The sequence below is a fragment of the Gopherus evgoodei genome, chromosome 14, assembly GCF_007399415.2.
Source record: "Gopherus evgoodei ecotype Sinaloan lineage chromosome 14, rGopEvg1_v1.p, whole genome shotgun sequence".
NCBI lineage: Eukaryota > Metazoa > Chordata > Testudines > Testudinidae > Gopherus > Gopherus evgoodei.
In genome coordinates, this window is record NC_044335.1 from 29,397,143 (window position 1) to 29,418,014 (window position 20,872).

The 20,872-nt window shown below is 50.4% G+C and overlaps 1 protein-coding gene across 2 annotated transcripts in view; it reads left to right on the plus strand.

The window, feature by feature from the left end:
* Positions 1-1,268: 1,268 nt before the first annotated feature.
* The window catches only part of SNTA1 (syntrophin alpha 1), a 67,843-nt gene continuing 48,239 nt past the window's right edge, over positions 1,269-20,872 (plus strand). The window contains exons 1-2 of one of the 2 annotated variants that reach the window (XM_030533328.1): positions 1,269-1,586; positions 6,657-6,842. In XM_030533328.1, the coding sequence (XP_030389188.1) occupies positions 1,319-1,586; positions 6,657-6,842 (454 nt within the window). In that variant the 5' untranslated portion in view covers positions 1,269-1,318. The remainder of the gene's footprint in view (positions 1,587-6,656; positions 6,843-20,872) is intronic. The other variant, XM_030533329.1, reaches the window with a different exon arrangement.

Here is a 20,872-nt window from a genome sequence, read left to right on the forward strand (position 1 = left end):
CGAGCTATATTAGTTGGCCTTTTGGTTTGTACTGAGTTTTTTCTTATGCCCAAATAAATCTTGTTAGTCTTTAAGGTGTCACCAGACTCCTTGTTGTTTTTGTGGATACAGACTAACATGGTTACCCCTCTGATACTTGTCTCCCCTTTGCAACTTTTCCCACTGAAATTTATTGCTGTAGGTTACTGTGACACTCCATCAACGTTCACAAAAACAACAAGGAGTCCGGTGGCACCTTGAAGACTAACAGATTTATTTGGGCCTAAGCTTTCGTGGGTAACCTCCCCCATTTCTTAGATGCATCCGAAGAAGTGGGGTTTTTTACCCACGAAAGCTTATGCCCAAATAAATCTATTTGTCTTTAAGATGCCACTGGACTTGTTTTTGTGGATACAGACTAATATGGCTACCTGTCTGATACTTTACATCAACTTTCACTTCCTATTTACATTTGAGTTTCCAGTTAAGGTAAATTTGATGGCCAAATTATGACAACAGAACCCAAGGCCCCCTGAAATCAGTGGGAGTGGATAGTGTTTAAAGGATCTGTGTTGAAGTGACTGGCCCAAGGTTGGACTGTGAGCTTGGAGCAGACCAGGCATGAGCTCCTTGGAATCCTAATTCCCAGCCCCCTACTCTGACTCCCCCTCTCCCTGAAGAGCTGGCAACCCTTTGTCTGCTTAAGTGATTTGCAACATTTGGACAAGCTGGACTGGGTATTTCTTCTTCTAGCCCTAGTGGCCACATGCTGATGGGAAGGGAAGATGGGGAGAGGGAAGATGGGGGAAGTGTATCTGCTGTGCTGGGGAAAGGGAAGTAGCTGGACCTCTTGCCTTGGATCAGGGATGAACCCCGCTGTTCCTAGCCCGGGAAGCGACCCCCAAAGTCTGCAAGGGCCCCAGCCTGGGGCCCGGCCGGCACTGGCCCGCCTAGGAGCTCTGTCCCTTCTGCCGCGAACCGAAGGCTGCTCCTGGCCCGGCTCCGCAGCTGGCGCCCCCATCCCTGCGCCCGGCTCCCGGGCAGGGCCCTGCCCTGATGCCCGCGGGCGCTGAGAGGCGGCTCCGAGGGGATGGTCCGGGCAGTGCCCATGTGTCCGCCGCAGCCCCGTGCGCCCCGGGGAGAGGAGAGGCGTGTCGGGAGGCGGCTCCCTGGGCGGGGCGGCGGCTCGCTGCCCATGTGCCCGGCAGCCCGCTGTCCCTCCCGGGGGCGGCGCCCTGGGGGTGGCTCGGTGCCCGGTGCCCCCGCTCCGCGCCGTGCGCCCCGGCCCCTGGCAGGCGGGAGGCGGCGCAGCAGCAGCTATCCCAGGAATGCGCTGAAGATGGCGGCCGCCAGGAGAGCCCCGAAGAGCGGGCTGCTGGAGCTGCGAGCCCCGGGCGAGCAGTGGCTGCGGGTCCTGGTCACTCTGGCCGAGGACTTCCTGACCGTGAGCCCCGGCAAGGGCGCGGGGGCCGAGGAGCCGCCGCCCGCCCCGGCGCAGCTGAACGGCGGGGAGCCGTGCGCCCAGGTGCCCGAGTCGCTCACCAACGTGAAGCGCACGGTGCGGATCGTGAAGCAGGACGTGGGGGGGCTCGGGATCAGCATCAAAGGTGAGGGGCGTCGCAGAGGGCGAGGGCTCGCCCCGCTGCTGGCCTCGGGCACTGGCCAGAGAGCAAGGTCCCTTCCCCGTGGGCTGAACCTGCCGCGTGGCTCCAAGGTCCTGCCCCGCCACCGCCCCAACTCTCCCTGGTGGGCACCTTGCAGCGCCCAGCGCCGAGGCGCCCCTGGAGGCGGCCCGTGCCCTGTGGCACCTCGGGGAGTTGGCTGGTGCCTGACCAACTTCTGCGCGCGGCCGGGTGCCAACTCCGTGTTTGCTCAAGCGGCTGGGGAGGATGCCCTGGGGGTGGTCACGGCCCCAGGCCCCCATCACCCGCTCGCCTTGAGCTGGAGGGGCGCTTAGCACGGCTCCGGCTGAGCTGCGGGGAAGAAACCTGTCACTGCCGCTTGTGGCTGTCGGGGAAGTTGGAAATGGACAAACGAATCCAAGGGGCCCCCATCCTGCACTTGCCCGGAGGAGCAGAGTGAAGTCGCTCCCGTGGGCGTTTTCAGGGTTGGGCCTTAGGAATGTAACTCATGCAGAGGAGTGACAGGTTCTGCTCCTTAATTTCTAAACTCCAAATGTCTTGATTTTACGGAGCGCTGTCATTTGCGGTGGTCCAAAGTTGCAGCCTTCTAGCAGTGTATTTTTAGGTCTGTTATATCAGTTACACAGGCTGCATCAGCTCCCAGTTAAAGTGTTACCTTTACGTACAAATATAACTTGGCACTGCTCCTGCAAAGACTTACATAGTACTCCATACTCAGTGTGGACTGCTCAGGGTGCATAAAGTTAAACACGTGCATAAACCTTTGCAGGACTGGAGCCATGGTTTCTTTAAAGTGCTTTTTTATGTGGGTTGTATGCTGGCAGATTTACATGTGCTGTGTGTGCATGCTGTAAATCTAGAATGCAATATCTTCCTACTATATTTTCCACTGCATGCATCCGATGAAGTGGGTTTTAGCCCACGAAAGCTTATGCCCAGATAAATTTGTTAGTCTCTAAGGTGCCACAAGTACTTCTGTTCTTCATGTGAGATCAGTTTGTGAACCTGAAATGGCCCATCACTTGCACTGTGTCTACCTAACCTTAGGTTAGCCTGAGCATACAGAAAAAGTGATGCCTCTGAAGAAGTGGTTTTTTTTTACTCACGAAAGCTTATGCCCAAATAAATGTTAGTCTTTAAGGCGCCACTGGACTCCTCGTTGTTTTTGAGAAAAAGTGAGTGGATCTAATGTGTCTAGGCAGGGTTGGATGGTGTTGAACAGAAAGGTTAAACTGGATGGGGGAGGAGGGTTATTCTATAATAAATTACTCCATGGAAGTGTAAAAAGAGCTGAGAATTGTTCTCCCCTTATGTCCCACATAATTCAGTTCATGTCATATTTGGTGTCTTTTAACTGTGAATGCTGGTGGTTGTTTGCATCTGCCCACAGGCTAGGTTCTGGCATTGCATTTGTATTGTCCTGTCGCTGATGTGAAAGGGTGTTTACCTGTTTTTTTATTGGCATTCCTGCACATTGGCCTGCAGCCTGCAACAGAGTTCTGTTCCAAAATACCATCACCCCTCCCAGAATATATCTAAATAAAAATCCGCAGTCCACTGCACTTATTGAATTAATCTCAGTGAAGGCTGCACTGTAAAAGCATTGCTATCCTCATGATCAGCACAACTCAAACGACCTCATTTGTGCAACTTTGCTGCCCAGAGGAAGTCAGCACAGTGGCTAGAAAAAGCTTTGAGGAATAGACAGCTTTAGCACAAAATGAACGGGACTGTGAAGGTATAATTTTCTTGCAGCTGTAGGGCCCAGTTGTTTATTTTGACAGTTGATGCTTCACAAGCCACACCTGGCAGACAGGCAGCTTTGACCTTCAAAATCCAAGACAGAGATAATGCACCTTGTGGGGAATCTGGGTGAACTCAGAGAGGGTTGACAGGAGGAGATGTTGGAAAACTGATCTATTGCCAGGCTGGCTTCGGCCCATTAATACATACTGGGTGTGGTTCACATTTCCACTGAATTAAAGCCAATACAGGAGCCAGATCCACCTCTTTCAAATGTTAAAGAGTTGGTGTTCTTGCCTCTGGAATTTATGTGAGAGGGGGAAGAGGAAAGGACCGGGCACATCTAGGAGCTGAATAAAGCAGAAAAAAGCGAGCAACTAGCCCAAATGAACCATTCCCCCTATTTCCTTCTTTAGAGAAGTTTTTAACTTAAGTGGTCTGTACATCTAATAATAATCTGATTCTTTTATGTCTGTTTTGCTCTTAATTCACATCCCCCTCTCCCTCTCTCTGTTTTGCAGTTGAGATGGCTCCAGGCTTAGAGAGCTGTTACCATATATTGATTTTTTCCAATTACAGATCTTTAATGTTGGTGGTGTGGGGGGATGCTAGGGAGGAGATTCCTTATTCCTCATTATAGAAATATGGAACTGGGCCCACATTGTGAGTTCAGTCTCTTGAGGGAGGACTCTTTTTCTATGCATCCCACAAGCCCTTGTTCAGTAAAGTCCGTACAGCAGAGCAAAACCATAACTTCTTTCAATATAGTCACAAAACTAAGAGCTCAGTGTGGTTCAGTGAAGTCTAGAGCTCTGCCCCTGTTCTGTCTTGGCTGAGCCCTTGCTGAAATGTTCCTATTCATGCTATTAGTGGCAAAAAATGTGGATATCTAGATCCAGATACTCAAGAGTTCATTTGGCTGCCAGATGGGAGATGAGCTCTTTGGAAAATGTGGCTGCTGGAGCGGTAGCATAACCAACATCTGTTTAGCGTGACGAGGCTGATCTAATTGTTTCTTCTGTGCCTTCTTCATGCTTTCCCCACTGCTGGAGGGGCTTCTTTATGGAGGCATACTGTGCAAAGACCGTGTGTTGCACAGAAACGTGCTCTGATCCCTTTATGTTGCCCAGACATTGGACTCCTCTTTTGCCTTCAATCTACTGATGAAGTATATATGTGCTATTTAAGAGCTAGGGATAGTTAATAATCATAATAAAAAAGCCACTAAAACTTTCAAGATGTACATTTTTGTAAATCCTGAGCATCAACATGGCCTGGTTTTTATAACCTTTGTCCTCCCTTCCTCTATTCCAGTCCCACCATTTCTCTGTTCCCTTTTCTGTGTCTTGTCTGAATTTTGAGTGAATGTTAGCTCTTTGGCTATTCTGGGGTGGGTTTCACTGGCTCTCTTTCATCTTGGACCTGAGAAACCTTTTTGTTGAAACTGAGGGTATCTGCAAATCAATTCGGTATCAATGAATACATACTTTCCAGGAAAAAAAATTCTGTCTAAAAATTCGCACCCAGCTCTCATCAGCACTAAGGTGCTCCTTCCTAGGGAAAATGTTACTCCGTTCAGTTGATGCTTCATTTTTGCAATGACACATGCAAAAGTAATGTAATAACAATCCAGACTGGGAGACATAAACCGGTGCAGCTGGCCATGCAGATGTGAAGGTGACCCTCAGTGCCTTGGAGGGTGGAGAGGGGATGGCGGGAAGGCACTGCAAAGTGACACTTTTCCATTCAAATGCAATAAATGTCATATTTTAACGTCAGACTTTCCTACCAAAAAAATGAACACTGACAGGAATCTCTAGGCAGCTTCCGTTTCTCCAAGGAAACAAATGGAACTCCAGCAGCCTCCCCGGAGGCGCACACCTAGGTTTTTCCCAGTGGTTCTCACACTTTTTCATGCTGAATACTACTTCCTAAGACAGTGACGCTTCCTGAGCCCCTCTCCTCCCAGCTCGGAGAGCAGAAAGCTGGAGACTATTACGCCATCTGGCTACGTACTGTTGCCACACTTCTCACCAGAGGAGCCGAGGCCCACATTCTCCAAGTTAGGTAGGTACCTAACTCCCATTGACTTTGAGTTAATCCTGTTGATTTGAGTGCCTTAAAAGTTTTACCAAACAAACACAGAAATGCCCCTTTTGAATCCCCTCCTCCCCCTGTATTAGTCTCCCTTATTGCAGTGCTGGAGTGCCTCACAAATTGAAATGTCTTTCCCTTCCCAACCCCATTGTGAGGTACTGTTATCCCCATTATACAGGTGGGGAGCTAAGGCTCAGAGAAACTAGATGACTTGACCAAGGTCACACAGCCTGTTGCAGAGTTGGGAGTTGAACCCAGGGTCTCAAGTATCAGGCTAGCACTGTAACCTCTTTTCCCCTCCAGCTCCTGCTGGGCTTTTGCTCACGGTGGAAGAGCTCAGCCCATGGCTCTTGGGGATTGAGAGCTATGTCCAAGACGCAGTCTCTTGCAGTCCAGCAGGGTCGCTCTTCGATGCCTGCAGCCATCTGCACTCTAAACTTTCTCAGTCATTTCCCAGTTTGACCCAGGCCACCTGTGTGTTTGTTAAACTTCTTATTTTGGTTTCATCCACAGATGTGGTAGCAGTGGAATTTCTGCTAGAGAGACTCTGATGAGTGCCGGATGTGAGACAGCCGTGTAGGGAGCAGATCTATGCTTCCTTTCTTTTGCATTTCACTTTATTGATGTCTAGTCAGAAGAGCCTCTAGAAACTCTCAGACAGGCCTGGACTGGGGTGACATAAACAGCAAATATCACTCCCAGGAGACTAACAGATGCTTCATCCATGTGGCAGGAGCTGCTCTGTCCTACTGCTGCTGCACAGAGCTAAGACTAAGAGCCATCTCTATCAATCATACATGTAGCAACTGGCTGAAACTGAAATTGAGGAATCTCATATTTCCAAGAAGAGAGCCAGTGTCTGGACATCTCTCTTCCAAGAGCTATGTGGCAGAATGTATATTCTGAGATTCAAGCAAGAAAAGGACAGTTGCTAGGATCGCTGGGCGGAAGCGGGGTCAGAGGCTTACCTTCTCTGATTCATGCTCCTCTGCACGATGATAAAAGTAATGAAAATGATTTTCTACCCAAAAATGACACAAGCAGTTGTGAATCTGATGCATTACTGGGGAAAATGAGCTAAATCTTGATATATTGGCACTCAGATTTGTTTAAGCAGGATGCTATCTAAGTAGTACCTTCCGCCTTCTGTATATAAATAGTATCTAACCACTTCCTTTTTCCTTTTCTTTTCAGGCGGCCGAGAGAATAAGATGCCTATCTTGATTTCCAAGATCTTTAAGGGGCTGGCTGCAGATCAGACAGAGGCGCTGTATGTAGGAGATGCTATCCTCTCCGTCAATGGGGCTGACCTTTCGGAGGCGACGCACGATGAGGCAGTCCAGGCACTGAAGAAAACTGGCAAGGAGGTGGTCTTGGAGGGTAAGTGTCAGCGCAGACCTGTGTATGAATGTGGTGAACATTGCCAATAAGACTGTGTGTGCTTTCCCCATGGCTGAGATACAAACCCCATTCCCTCGCCCCAGAGGTGCTGCTGGGCTTCTAACATGGCCATTCTGCTACCAAATGGCATTTGCTGTTTATTTTTATTTCTGCAGAGTGCATCTAGGTTCAGTGTTGGGAGGTACCACGGAGGGTTCTCTGGGGGCTCCCCCCCAATGCTCTGGAAAGGGCCAGAAGTGTCCAAAATGCAGGGCATGTGGGGCTCAGCTGGGCCATGCCTGAATCAGGTAACAAAGGCAGAGTGACCAAATGATGGACCATGGCGAAGGAAGTTTCCATTCGGAAACTCTTAATGCTGATGAAAGTTCACATGCCACCTTTGCCATCCCGAACCCTTTGGGGGTTCTGCTTAGCCTTGCCAAAGCCATGAGGGCCCGGGCTGAGGCTCCCTGCTGGGGGGTGCCCGTGGGAGCCAGTCTGACCAGCAAGGGATTTTACATGCCAGATGGGCTGCAATATGGAGGCATCCGTGGTGCCTGCTCTTTGCAATAGCGAGGGCTGCACTGGCAGTTCGCCAGGAGCCTGAGATCCAAATCTGCATATACATTTACATACCGTTTTTAATTAAAAACAAAATATGCACAAACCATTCTATCCACTCATTCTGAGAGTGGGAAATAGCTGCTGGGATCTTCTTGAATAGATGGACAGAAACTGCTTGTTCAGCTCAGTCTCCAAGGTGGCTGTGGGGCAGGACTCTGAGCCACCTTGGGGCTGCACTCTGGGTTAAATGTGGCATTTCAGTTCAGTTCTGCGTTGCCCGGCTCACCCCAGATCTTAGTGTACATTACTTCACATTCTGGGGATCACAGTGCTGATGCTACTGGCTAGATCTGGCGTAGGTGCAGTGCAGGCTTCCTCCCCCATGGGCTCTGCCGCCGTCTTCACCACAATCCTCACTTGTGTTTCCCCTTCAGCTCCATGCTTGAGTCTCCCCCATGGCTCAGTCCTGGCCTACAGCACCCCTAGTACTATAGTGAAGGACCTGGTCTGATCAGACTCTGTTAACCGAGTGCGGCTGGAGTTTTCTGATAGAGATAAATGTGGGGAGTGATGATATCGCATTTCAGCTTCAGATGCTTTACAGACATGCACTGATACCTCTGCTGGAGGGCCCTGGGAGCTAGGCTCTGACTGTGCTCTCCATTTCACCCCCAGATGCACTGAGGCAGAGTGGGGATGACTTGTCCAAGGTCTCAGAGGCAGGGCCGGCTTTATGAACGGTGAGGCCTAATTCGAATACCCGGCGGCAGTCTGGGGCTTCGGCGGCACTTTGGTAGGGGAGGGGTCCGCTCCGGGTCTTCTGCGGCACCGAAGGACCCCCTGCTGCCAAAGACCCAGAGCGGACCCCTCCGCCCCCTGCCACTGGGTGAGTAAAAAAAAATGAAAAAGTAAAAAAGATGCCTAAGGCACAGGGAAATTGGCTTAAAGCTGGCTGGCTTAAAGAGGGAGTCAGTGTCAGAGTGTAGAAACGTAGGCCCATGTTAGACCTGGTTGATCTCTGGTTTTAGACTGAATTTGGATCTTAGCAGGAGCCATGTGCTCAAAGCATGGACCAAGCCAATAAGATCATGCAAGAAAAGAGTTGTTTGTGTTGTATTTGTAGTGACCCTGGAAATACCAGTGTTACGTGATTGAACGTCTGGGCTGAAGTAATAGAAACATAGAAAACAGGGTTACCTGGGCATCAGGTTCAGGCTTTAGCCCTAAAACGCCTTTTTTTGTCTTTGGCTGAAGTCCATTAACCGGCAACAATATCCCTTGTTTGCTGCTGAGTGTGAAGAGCCAGGATTTCTAGGGCTCTTGGACAGAGCTTTTCCCCACCTCAGGAGCCGTGCTAAGATGGGAAGGTGTCTCCTGGGCCTGAACTTGTTGCAAGTTTTTTGGCCAATGCTTATAACTGTGTTGCTGCTAGTGTATAAAATACAAGAGTGTATATGGTTATATTGGTGTTTGGGATGCAACCAGCACCAAGTGGCCCTTTGGGACAAATAAACGTAACTGAGTGCAGGGAAACCTTAATAAACGTATTAGGAAAATAATTTCCAACAGGTAACAAAGGTTAAACCCAGGGTTAGCTGAGACCATCGTATTAATCTTCATGTGTGTCTTGCTGAGATTTGAACCCAGGTATTCAAAGATGAGACTCCAGTGAGCTGGGAAATCCGTTCAGCTCCCTGTTCTAAGCACTAACAGAGAGATTTTAAGCTGTAATGTTATTTGTTTTGTGTTTGAAATTCCAGTGGAAGCTCAGGCTAGCCAGAGCACAGAGTGTTTTGGTCACATTTCTTCCCACCCCTGTCCTGCTGAGAACCTCCTCCCCTGTTCACAGGAGGGGCAACTCCCCTATGGGATGATTTGCCCCCTTTTTTGGCCCATGTAAACTACTAAAATAGCATAAAGAGGCCGTAGCAGGGGCTGGAATCTGGCTTGCAGTTAGACAATGTGGACAATTTGTTCTGTGTAATCCTGAGCCTCTGGGGCATAGGGTGTAAATATGTAAAGTTCTAAACCCTTGAAAGCCAAAGTTTATGAATGGAAGTCAGAGTAGCCTAGTACTTATGCAGCAACTTTCTTCCTGGACTCATCCTCACCCACAGCAGCATGAACAGACTTGATTTAGTGCCTGAAAAAAATAATGACCATTTAAAAAAATCCCATCACCCAGGTCCCAGTGAGAGGGGAGATCTGGGAATGCTGATCTGATGTTTTTGGAGGATGTTAATTTTAAATTGCCTGGCACATCTCAGAGTTATAGGAGAGATGAAGAGATATAGCTGGCAGTGAAGGGCTGCGGGTGTTGGAAGGTTTCAGGAGACCTACTCAATCCAGACACCTGGGAGGAGACTCTCACGCTGCCTTGCATCTGAGCCAGCAGACTGAACTGCTGGGCACTGGGAAAGATTGACCCTGCAGTCACTGGCGAGAGGCTCATGTCAGATGTGGCCTGTCTGCTCTGTTGTGAGAGAACTCCTACGTCCCCTGCGAAGTGGAGACGCCAGTCGTGCTGTACTGAAGGAGAACCTGTAACTGGCCAAAGGAGAGAGTTGCAGTGACTGGGCTGAGAGAGATGAGCTAATGGAGATTAGCGGTGTCTGTGCTCTGAATCAATTAGCCTGGCCTGCATGTCCAACAAGCGGGAGAATCTGACATTGCGCTCAGCTGCCCGAGTCCCTGCTTCACCCGAGCAAGCCCTGCCAGCCTCTCAACCCCGGGTGGAGTGGAGGTGGACTGGCACAAGAAGGGTAGACTGCTGGAGAGTTAACATCAAGTTTTAGTGGGGAGTGCAAACATCCTAGTTGTGACCTGTCTCCTCCTCCCCCTTTTACCAGAACAGCCACAAGAACGAAAGAACCAGCCCGGGATCCCCCTGGGTTCTGTCCCTACCCCCAAAGAAGCCTCTCTCATCAGTCGGTCAATGGCAAATGGTTTAGCATCTCCCCAGTGTTTTGCTTGAAAGCCAGGGCAGAGCCTCAGCTGGTGGATAGCCGCATACCCTGTTGCTTTCTGAGTCACTGAGCAGAGCTGAGGCCTGGCCCTGGGTGTAAATCCTAATGCTCTCCCTTAGCTAGACACATCCTGCATTCCTCGGGCTGAATTTAGTGCTGGTGAGAGGTGCTGAGTTGACATCCCATGAGACGGAAGCACAGCTGGGCAGTAGCAGGTCCCCCCTGCTGCCTCCCGCCAGCATGCTTCAGAGACAGGAGAACACCAGAAGGGTCAGACTGGGTCAGACCAATGGTTCACTTAGCCCAGTATCCTGTCTTCCAATCGTGGCTGGTGCCAGATGCTTCCGAGGGAATGAACAGACCAGGGCAGTTATCAAGTGATCTATCTCCTGCCCGCCAGTCCCAGCTTCTGGCAGTTGGAGTTAGGACACCCAGAGCATTTTAGCTAAGCTAGCAATGGAGCTGTCCTTCATGGACTTACCTTGTTCTTTTTTGCCCCCTTCCAGGGTGACAGCAGACTGCTCTCCTCCGCTCCCAAGCCCCACTGACAAGTACAGGCCTTGGCCTCTCTGCTGGGGCCCTGTAGGGAAGGGAACAAGTTGTTTTGTGTAGGTTTTTGTGGCCTGCGCACCAGTTTGCTAGGTCCTGGGCTGAGACCAACCCTCCATTTAGCCTGTAGAACAATGGCTAGTCCTGAGGGACCAGGCTGTCTCCCAGCTAGGAGGGCCCACGCAGGGGGCAGCCTCGTGGAGTTTCCTACTAGATCATTCCTTCAAAGGGTGGTTCAGGCAGACGGGTCACAGCCAAGATCCGGTGGGTCCCCAGGGATCCATCAGAGCCTGGGGCGTCCCGTTGGAGGAGTGTCTCTCCGTGGAAGCAGGTTTAATGGCACAGACAGAAGGTCCTGGAGCCAGAGCCAGTGCAGCCTTCTGCCAAGATTTCCCTCTGCTTTCCAGAGGAAACAATGCATTGTGCACCTCCTGCCATTGCAGGGAGTCCTGCCCACTGGAGAGCACTCCGAGGGATGCAGCAGGGACACTCCTCACTTCCACGCAGGCAGAGGGGAGAATCTAGGCATGGATTCTCCCTATGTGCATCCTGACAGGGCACTCTGTCAGTGTTAAATGCCTTTAGGAGCAGCCTTTTTCTTTTGCCCTTTTTGGCTCCTGCAGGGATCGGGGATGGGGAGAGCGTTTCTGGGGCTATTGGGACAGGGCGAAAGGCCAGGTCTAGGTATAATGAATCCAGGGGCTGCAGACATGGCTCCAGGAATGTAGGCCTCTCTGACATTGGCTCAGGTAGGGCTGCCTTAAGTGGCAGCAGACTTGGTCATGCTCAGAAACAAAACCCCTACCCTGCAAGGTGTCACAGGAGCAGGGACAAGCTGGGAGCATGAGGCTGTTTAATAATAACTTCTAACTTCCATCCAGGCTGGCACCTTGACTCTGGCAGTGGCCAGCACCAGTTGCTTCAGCAGATGGTGTAACCTCATCCCCTCCATTTTGTGCCTCTATAAAGGACAATCGGACAATGACTGGCCTTCAAGGCAGTCTCTCCCTAACCCTGGGTATCTAGTCTTTGATTTCTGTCCTTAACCATGGAGGCTGATATCTCTGATACCTTTTTAATCCTAGCTTGTGGAACTGTGGGTATTATTATTATTATTATTATTATTATTATTCATGTGTGTGTCCAGTCCCTTTCTGAATCTTCCTTACTAAACTCTTTGCCTGAGCAATAGCTTGTGGCAGAGAGTTCCACTGACTAATTGTGTTGTGTAAAAGAACGATTTCTGTTTGATTTTATTGTGTCGCCCTTGTTCTTGTATACTCAGAAGGGGTTACTAGGAACCCCTGATTTACATTATTTATACAGTGCACTATCTCCCGCTCTCATATTTTTCTCCTCCCTTAAGTAATGGTCCTAACCATTTAAATCTGTCTTTGCATTGAGTCTTGCCAGGCCTTCCACTACTTCTCCAACACTTCCTTGTGCCTTTTCTATCTCTGCTGTATTGTTTGGAGGCACAGAGGTGATTTGCCCAGCGTTGTGCAATGACTCAGTGGCAGGGCTGGAAATAGAGGCCAGGAGTCCTAACACCTTAGCACACAAATGACATAACTGAGAATTGGTTTCTGTCGAGTGGGTCGACAGGCAGTGGAGTTAGTGTGTCTAACATCACAGCGGTCAGGGAAGGGCTGGAGACCTTGCGGAGGGGGAGTAAAGGGCAATTTTATAATGTCTTTCCTAAGGGGTCTGTAGGAGGGAGGAGCCATTGTCTTGCAGATTCTCAATCCACTAACAATAAACTAAACTCCGTCGTTTCCATTGCTGTGTCCCATGAGCCCTAGGGCTACTAGTGCAGAGCAGCAACTACCCCAGCTGTGAGGAGGGAGGGAGGGGCCTTTCCCCAGGCACAGCTAAGCTCTCCCTCCCATTCAGCTCTGCTAATCACCGAGCCCAGATCCGTGGAGTACTCTGGCCCTCCAGACTTGGTCTGTGTGAACAGGAGAGCTGTTCTCTTTGGCTCCACATGCTTCCTTGCCTTCTTATTTGGATCTGGAGGGATTTCCCTCCCCCACCCCCTGCCCCAAACTGCATTGTCTCTCAACTCTTTTTAGCTTTGCTCAGCCCTTTCTGTGGCTTGATTCCTCCTCTCTCCGAAGCCACATATCATCCTGTGGAATGTGCTTCTCTGCACAGTTGCTGGAAGTTGATCTTTTTAACCAAAGAGAAATGCGAGAACTCCTTTCTCGCCAGGCCTGTGAAATTCCTTCCTCAAACCTCTTGCTCTCTGGCTTGTTTTTCTCTCTTTACTTTGGCCTGGGGTTGTTTCCTTTTCTCCTAAAGATTCTGGATGAGGCTGGGATGAGCTGCCTTGTGTCTAGGGAGAGAAATCAGAGGAAGCCCCTCGTCCCCAGCCTGAACTGTTTACTTGACCTGCTGCTAAGACAGCTGTACTGAGAAGATGGATCTGCAGAGAGGGCTTTGCTGTAGTTTGCTGGGGCTCAGATGAGACCCAGCAGGCTTCTTTAATAAATTAAAAATCCCAGCAGGTAAACTGCTCCTGTGCTCCTGTGTTCAGGGACTTGTCGTCTTCGTTTAATTCCTTTGCAGCCTCACAGGGACTAAGCAGCAGAAGGTACTGGCTTCCCATCGCTCAGTGTGGCTGGGTGCAGGTAACCTCACTCAGGTGTGGCAGGACACTGTTCGCTTCATTGCAGGAGAGCCAGTTCAGGTGTCTGGGCCAAACTGAAAGGAATTAGATGTCCTAGCTCGGCACATGCTCATTTCCTTGGCTGTTTCCATTGCTGAGATACCAAGGCAAGACGTGACAGCTCCAGCACTATGAGTTCACTGAACAAACATGTCTTGCTCCCAGGTTTTGGGGTTGAGATGGGACCTAGCCTTCGTGCAGTTCTGTTCCCCTCTGAGCAGTGATGATGGCATGGGGGGAGGTGGCAGAGAGGCGAGAGTCAGGATGTGCCTTTCCTCACCTGCAGTGCTCCAGGCTCTCCTAGCTACGCTGTAGCACAGCGAAGCCCTGCTTAGCTGATTGCAGCCTGAGCTTATGTGGCTGCAGACAGAACCTTGTTAAGCAAAGAAGGTGGGGTTGTTTTTTAAACTCTCCTCTGTATCTTTGTTCCACTGGCCCTTAAAGACTGGGGAGGTGGGGGGCATTCTGGCTCTTGCTGAAGAGCAGGTCCCCTGAGAAAGGGCCTGAATCATCCAGCTGAGCAGCTGGGGGGCTGGAGTGCTCCAGCTGCACTCAACAGCACTCTTGGGAGGCATCCAGCATCAACAACGGGGTGAGCTGCAGGTTTCCCATCTTGGGTCTCTCTGATTCCTCAGCTTTTTGGGGGTTCTCTCCTCTGACAAGCCTGGGTTCCAGCTTAGTTCTCATTTTCTTTTCCAGATGTGATTTGTTTTGCAGGCCACTTGGAACCCTGACTTGGAGCATTTCACAAAAATACCAATCCATTGTCTGGCTACCCTGGGATGTGGGGTGGGATTGCAGGGTGAGCAGACATACCTGAGCTAGCTCCAGTCTGGCTCGCTCGGGTGTCAGAGCAGGGAAGCCCAGCCGCACGGGCTGCAGCATGGGCTGTGCTTTGTAGGCAGAGCCGAGAGCTAGGCCAGCAGCTTCTCTCCACCCCGCTGAAGGTGAAGTTCTGCCTCTGGTGGTGTCGCTGGCCGTGCCTCAGAAGTGTGCCTGGGCTGGTCAGGCCTGTGCCATAAAGTAGCCCCCTTTTCCAACTGCAACATGCCAGGCTGTGTGCGGGGGAGGGACCCCCAGAGCGGAGGCAGTGAGCTAGACTGGCTCAAATGGCTGTCACAAGGGCTGGTGAGCAGCAGTGGACAGACGAGGGTTGAAGCAGGGAGGATTCTGGTTGTACAGCTGTGACCTGTATTCGTTCCAAGGCCCAAAGAGAAGTTACAGTGAGGTTAATATCACGCAAGTGCTTTCGGTCCTCCAAGCCACCCTCAGCCATAGCCTCACAGCTGGGAGCTGGCAGCCTTCTCAGAGGCTCGCTTTGTGCAGAGGCAGAGTTCAGAGTGCTGTCTGCTGCTCTCAAGAGGGAGTAGAGGGAAAGCTGCTGAATCAGTCAACTCTGCCAGGAATCCTGCTCAGCCTGGACTCACGGAGCACAGAAGGGCTGGCCATGGCCGTGAATGCTCAGATTACTGCAAATGCTGAGAGCGGGCAGAAGGGGATGGGGCGAGAAGGCTGGGGTTCAATTTAACCGCAGGGCTGAACTTGCTTAAACAAGTGGATGTTGGAGGGTAGAACTAAATCACAAACCAGCCCAGGGCAGAACTGCTGCTGTGAGCTGACCAATCCCCTCCTTCCGCCCCACCCCCCCTGCTCCCCGCACAGGGTGTGAATAGAAACAGGCTGCAGCAACAGTCTAGGGGATGGAACAGGAGAATGGCTGAGGGGAGCCACGATGTGTCACAGTTCTCCACGCTAGATCCAAACATGGCTCTGAACTCTGGGGCAGATGGGCTCTGGGCGCCTGCTTCCTGGCTCAGGTCTGTCTCCGATCCATGCCTCATTCAGACTAATCGGCCTGTGAAATCTGTGGGCTGGGAACTGCAGGAGAGGAAATTTCTGGGTATCCATGTTCCAGAGTGGGCTGGCAGCGCTGCTGGGAGAGCCGTTCTTGTGCCGCTTCTCCCTAGGTCAGGGCTGTGCAGAAATAAAAATTAACCAGACTCTTTGGAACCTCGGAAATGTTTCCCTTTGAGATCTGAGCAAAGGGTTGTTGTCTCAGAGCTGTTTCCCTGCCCTGGGCAGGTGCAGCTCCAAGCACCAGCATGCCAAGCGCGTGCCTGGGGCGGCAAGCCACAGGGGGTGCTTTGCTGGTCGCGGCAGGCAGGTTGCCTTCGGCGGCATGCCTGTGAAGGGTCTGCTGGTCCCGCGGCTTCAGCGGACCTCCCACAGGTGTGCCACTGAATCAGCAGGACCGGGGACCTCCCGAAGGCAGCCTGCCTGCCATGCTTGGGGCGGCAAAATACCTAGAGCCGCCCCTGGCCCTGGGTCAGGGGCTCTGTTAGGTTTGCAATAGTCATTCTCTACCACTTTGGCCCCTCATTGCTTGCGCCAGCAGTTTTAATTCTCCTCCAGTATCAGGGCGCGTCCTATACCAGCCAGTGAACTGGTGGGGCAGATGTCCTCTCTGCCATGGTAGAACTGCTCAGGACCTGGCTGTTTCACTCTTATTCCATCCTTACAAATACTGCAGATGTCCTATGGAGCGATTTCTGTGAGCCTTGATTATCAAGTGATACAAAAACTGCCAGTGTCATTGTGACGCCACCATCTGGGGTGACCTCAGGGACTCCAGAGCTAAGTGTGTGAGCTGCTACAGGTTGAACTGAGGAGCCGGGTCCCGCTAGCTGGGGCTGACAGACACATATCTTCTGTGGATTGGGCACTGCCGTGCACCGACCAGCAGTGGGTTTCATCACATCCTGAGCTCTCATTTACTGCTCCTCACTGGGGGCCAGACACTGACGTGGATTTTAGCCAGTTGGAAAATGGCATACCTCTTTTTGTACCCAGATCTGCTGTGTGGGCACTGGGCACCTTCCACGTCACCACAGCTGAGAGGGAAACCAGAGCCTGTAGGGGCGACTCTCGCCTGGCGGAGACAACAGGAACCACAATGACATTGACTCTTCTGGGAGCGGCTCTTTGTACAGCCTCTTGTCTAGACAGTAAGGCCAATTACCTGATTCTTCTGGTACCTTTCAAGTGGGGCCAGGATTCTCTTGGGCAGCCCTCTTGGCTTGTGGCTCTGGGTCAGGAACTGTGAGTTACCTGCGGTGGCCATGGAGTTGGTCTAGGTGTTAACATTTCAGGTAGCTGCTTTGAAGAGGCTGCTCTGTTTGTTTTTAACAGGTGACTGCTCTTGCAGTAATTTCTCCTACTGTGTGCCTCCAGCTTCCACACCTCTTTAGCTCCAAGTGGACACTCCCAACCCCCCTCTCCAGCACACTGTGCTGCTCCTGTGCCAACCCCATGTTTTTTCAGTTAGCTTTGAAAATTTTCCATAGGCATCCAAGACCACAGTGTCTCCATAATGATATGCACCAAGGCAAAAATAAGGCTGAATCAGCTCTCTGCAATTTATAATCATGTCAGCACACACACCAGGGAGCCTGACCGCTAAGGAACCACGCTGCCTCCCTGCTCAGGACCAGCCTCCCTGCCATTAAAGAGACAGAGTGTACATGTGCTTGCAGCATAGACCTTCTCTCTCTGAGTGCAGTCATACGATAAGGCATGATTTTTCCAGGTAGAAAACTTTATTCTGAGTGAGCTAAGGTGATAGGTAAATATAACGGTCTTAGAACACTGCCGTCATATATTTTTAAAAAGGTGTTTGGAGGAAATGTAGGACATTCACAGATATATTTCCACGAACAATCTTAATTCTGATCCCATGTGTCTGCCCACTGCCTCCCTGACTTGTGTTCTCTGTTTGCATCACGTTTGGAGAGTGCAGCAACGTGGAGAGTTCTGGCCTGTGTATATTTTGGGTTGTGGATGAAGCACATTAGGTAGGGACACAAAGTGGCTATTAGACAACGTTGTGTCTAGGCATGGGGAGGGGTGAAAGGTGAGATGTTTGTGTTCCTTGCTATCCACGGTGGCAGAGATGAAGTAGGGGTGTCCAGGGCAATGAAGTAGGGGTGTCCAGGGCAGTGGCCTCTATGTCTGGGAGTGGGTGGATTTGGAGGTTTGTATTTACAGTGTGCTATAGATGATGGTCTTTCCAGCCTGAGGTAACCATAACCGACATTGTGGCAATCTCTCTCTTGGTTCTTGCTGGTTTTGTTGTATGTGTGATAATTAAAGGTTTGCAGTAGTCCATACTAGAAGCGTGGATGAGGAATGGTGATTGGGCAGGGCTTTGTAGCGGAGCCCGGAGCTGGAGCGCAGAGCAGCTCTGGAGCAGTGGAGCTGCAGGTTTTTGCCTGGAGCTGGAGCGGAGCCAAGGCACAGCTCCAAAGCCTCGTGATTGGGTATAATGGGTTAATAGCAGATTGGCAGATGATGAGCATTGGTATGGGGGCAGAGTTAAGGTGATTTGTGAAACTTTAGCTGTAGATTTTTGGACTTTCCATTTTTTTAATAACTACAACGTTTTAATAATGTTTTAATTTAACCAATGTCTATTTTCTGCCTTGATTCTGTCTTAGCAAAGTTGTTTCTTGAAGAATTTTGTTAGCTTTTGTGTGAATATCTTTTCAAGAGGTAACAACAGATGATTGTCTCTTCTGATGTGGAGATTACGTATTTAGGTCTATCAAAAGACAACCTACATTCTATGAAACACAAGACCACAAAATATTCAAATCAGGTGCTTCGCTCATGGAATTTGGCCCTGAGTGAGTCAGCAGAGTGCACAATCCATGTGAACCCGAGCCACGTAGCTGTCCTGTTTGCGAACTCCTGGCACAGCCTTAAATCAATGAAATAAGTTGGGCCTAGGGTGAGACTGAGGCCCATTGGGTCAATTAAAGGTTCAAAATAAATACCAAATTTTACACCTAATCTTACCAGCAACATCCTTGTGCACTAGACCTCCTCCTGACCTAGACTGTCGAATTCAGCTTCAGACTTCAACTTTTTAGGCCAAGCCATTCTTGAGATATGTGTGAGCGTATGTGTGAGCGTATGTGTGTGCGTGTGTGTGTGTGTGTGCGTGTGTGTGTGTGTGTATAAACGTTACTTCTCCCCCTCCCCTGCCAAAAATGTTGTGAGTGTGTCTACACTGGAGCTGGAGGTGTAATTTCCAGCTCAGGTAGACATACCTGCACTAGCTCTGATCGAACTAAAGTGCTAAAGACAGCAGCATATGGCACAAGAGCAGGGATGGGAGGCAGCCATCCCAGCAGGGATCCTATCGGAGACCCTAGGTACATACTCGGGTGACTGGCCCCTCCTGCTGCTCCTACCATCGTGACTACACTTGTGTTTTTAGGGTGCCCACTGTCTGAGAGGGAAACTGGGCCTTTAGCTGTTCTGGAGGTGCAAATTGCCTTCCTGCTGCTCTCAGAGAGGTTTGTTTCCTTTTGGTTTTGCATCATTTTACTTCATCTTTTGCCGTGTTTGTAGTGTCTTGCATTGTGCCCAAAAAGCCTTAGCAGCATTGGAAGGGCTCGGAGACACGCCTCTAAACTGCACTGAATGTGGAATAAATTTAAGGAGCAATTTTTCGAAGATGGGTGTTTGAGTCGTGCTCGTGAGATCTGTGCAGACTGTGTAACTGCTCACAGGAGGGGTGTTTGTGTCTTGCGGTGCAATCAGCCACGTGCAGGCACAGATCTCTGGAGGTGTATAGCAACTGCATGCTCTTTGTTGCCAATATCTGTGTCTATTTGTGAAACGGGGGCTCTCAATGTCCCTCTCACAGGATCTATTTGTTGTAAATGTGCTGCAGCAACACAGCTCTCGCGTACTCAGGTTTCCATGTGATTGCTCACAGGTTTTGGTGACTGTCTCCACCAAGTGCTAGCTGGTCAAAAGTTCAAAGCGTGGGTGAGAGTGCAAATCTCTCAGGTTACTCGGCTCTGCCTGGCTGACTGGAGTGGGGTTGGGGATCCCAGGTTTCATGGACAAAAGAGGGGAATGTGTCTTTAAATTTAAAATATGCATTGAATACAGATTTCATTGCGAGGAACAATAAGGTGTGACTTAAACCAAGAGGAGCCCGGAGATTTCAGGGTGAAGCAGCTACGCCTGCTTTCCTGCCTTCTGTTGCACTGAGACATTTCAGAGGAGTGTACGGAGTTCCATGTACAAATGCTTTATCATAACCTCAAAGATCCACTCCAGATGAGGATTAGAGCTGGGTGAATAGTTTCCAGGAAATTGTAAATCCATCAAAATGGCAGTTTCAGGGCGACCGAAGCCCTTGGTGCATTTGGGTAGAATTTGGCGAATAGTTTCAGCAGAATAAAAAATGAGGAAAAAAATGTAGAAAAAGCCAAAATGTTTTGTTTTGACATTTTCAAAATGAACCATTTCATTTCAGAAATGTCAATGCAAATCAAGCTGAACAATGTTTTGGGTCTTGTTTTGATGAGTAAAATAAAAAAAAATCCGTTTTGGTTTGAAACAACAATTTTTCCCCCTGGATGTTTTGGCTTGAGCTCTGAATTGAAAAATCCATCCCTCAGCTCCAATGAGGATTGATTTATTTACTTGGAGGGGTTTCATCACTGAACCGCCCCAGTGTTGAATCCCATTTGATCAGCCCATTATATGTGCCAGACATCAAGTTCAGAAGTGGGTTCAGGTGGGGCTTAATTTGTAATGAAATAAGTGCCAGGGCTCAGCCCTGGCACAAATTAAGCACTGATGCACCCCCTGTCCCACACACCCATACACCCAACCCTGCCTCTCCCCATGCATCCCCCAACCTACAGTCCATCACAAACACCCACCCCAAACATAGCCCCACACTCTGCGCAATTTGCTGTTGTTTTGGTTTCTAAATGGGGCAGGGGACACAGGAGAGCAGTGCTGCCTCCCAACCACCCCATTCCCATTGCTCTCTCAATGTGAGGAGTGAGTGTGTTAAAATTCTGCCCCGCCCAATACATCACTCCTGTTCAAAGAGGCTGGAGGTCACCTGAACCCGGATCGCTCTGCTCTTGGCCTGGATCGGGGCTTGAATCCCCTGGAGGGGAAGAGCACCTCATCCCTTGCGCAAGGAGGTCCAGGATCAGGCCCAGGTCTCACCTCCTCTCAGTGTGGCTCCCCTGCAGGGGGCAAGCTGGGCAGAATCCGTCCTCCACAACAAGCATATCTGCTGCTAGGGGCTGCAGCAGCCAGGATCGTGGGCACCATGGAGGTCAGCACCCCCTGGCTGAAGCACAGAGCCACCTCCCTGCCTGGTGCATTTTGTGCACGCTGCTCTGACTGCTCCATGTGCCTGTTCCAACTCCCCCAGTGGGGCCCTGCCAGTGGCACCGAGGCCACTT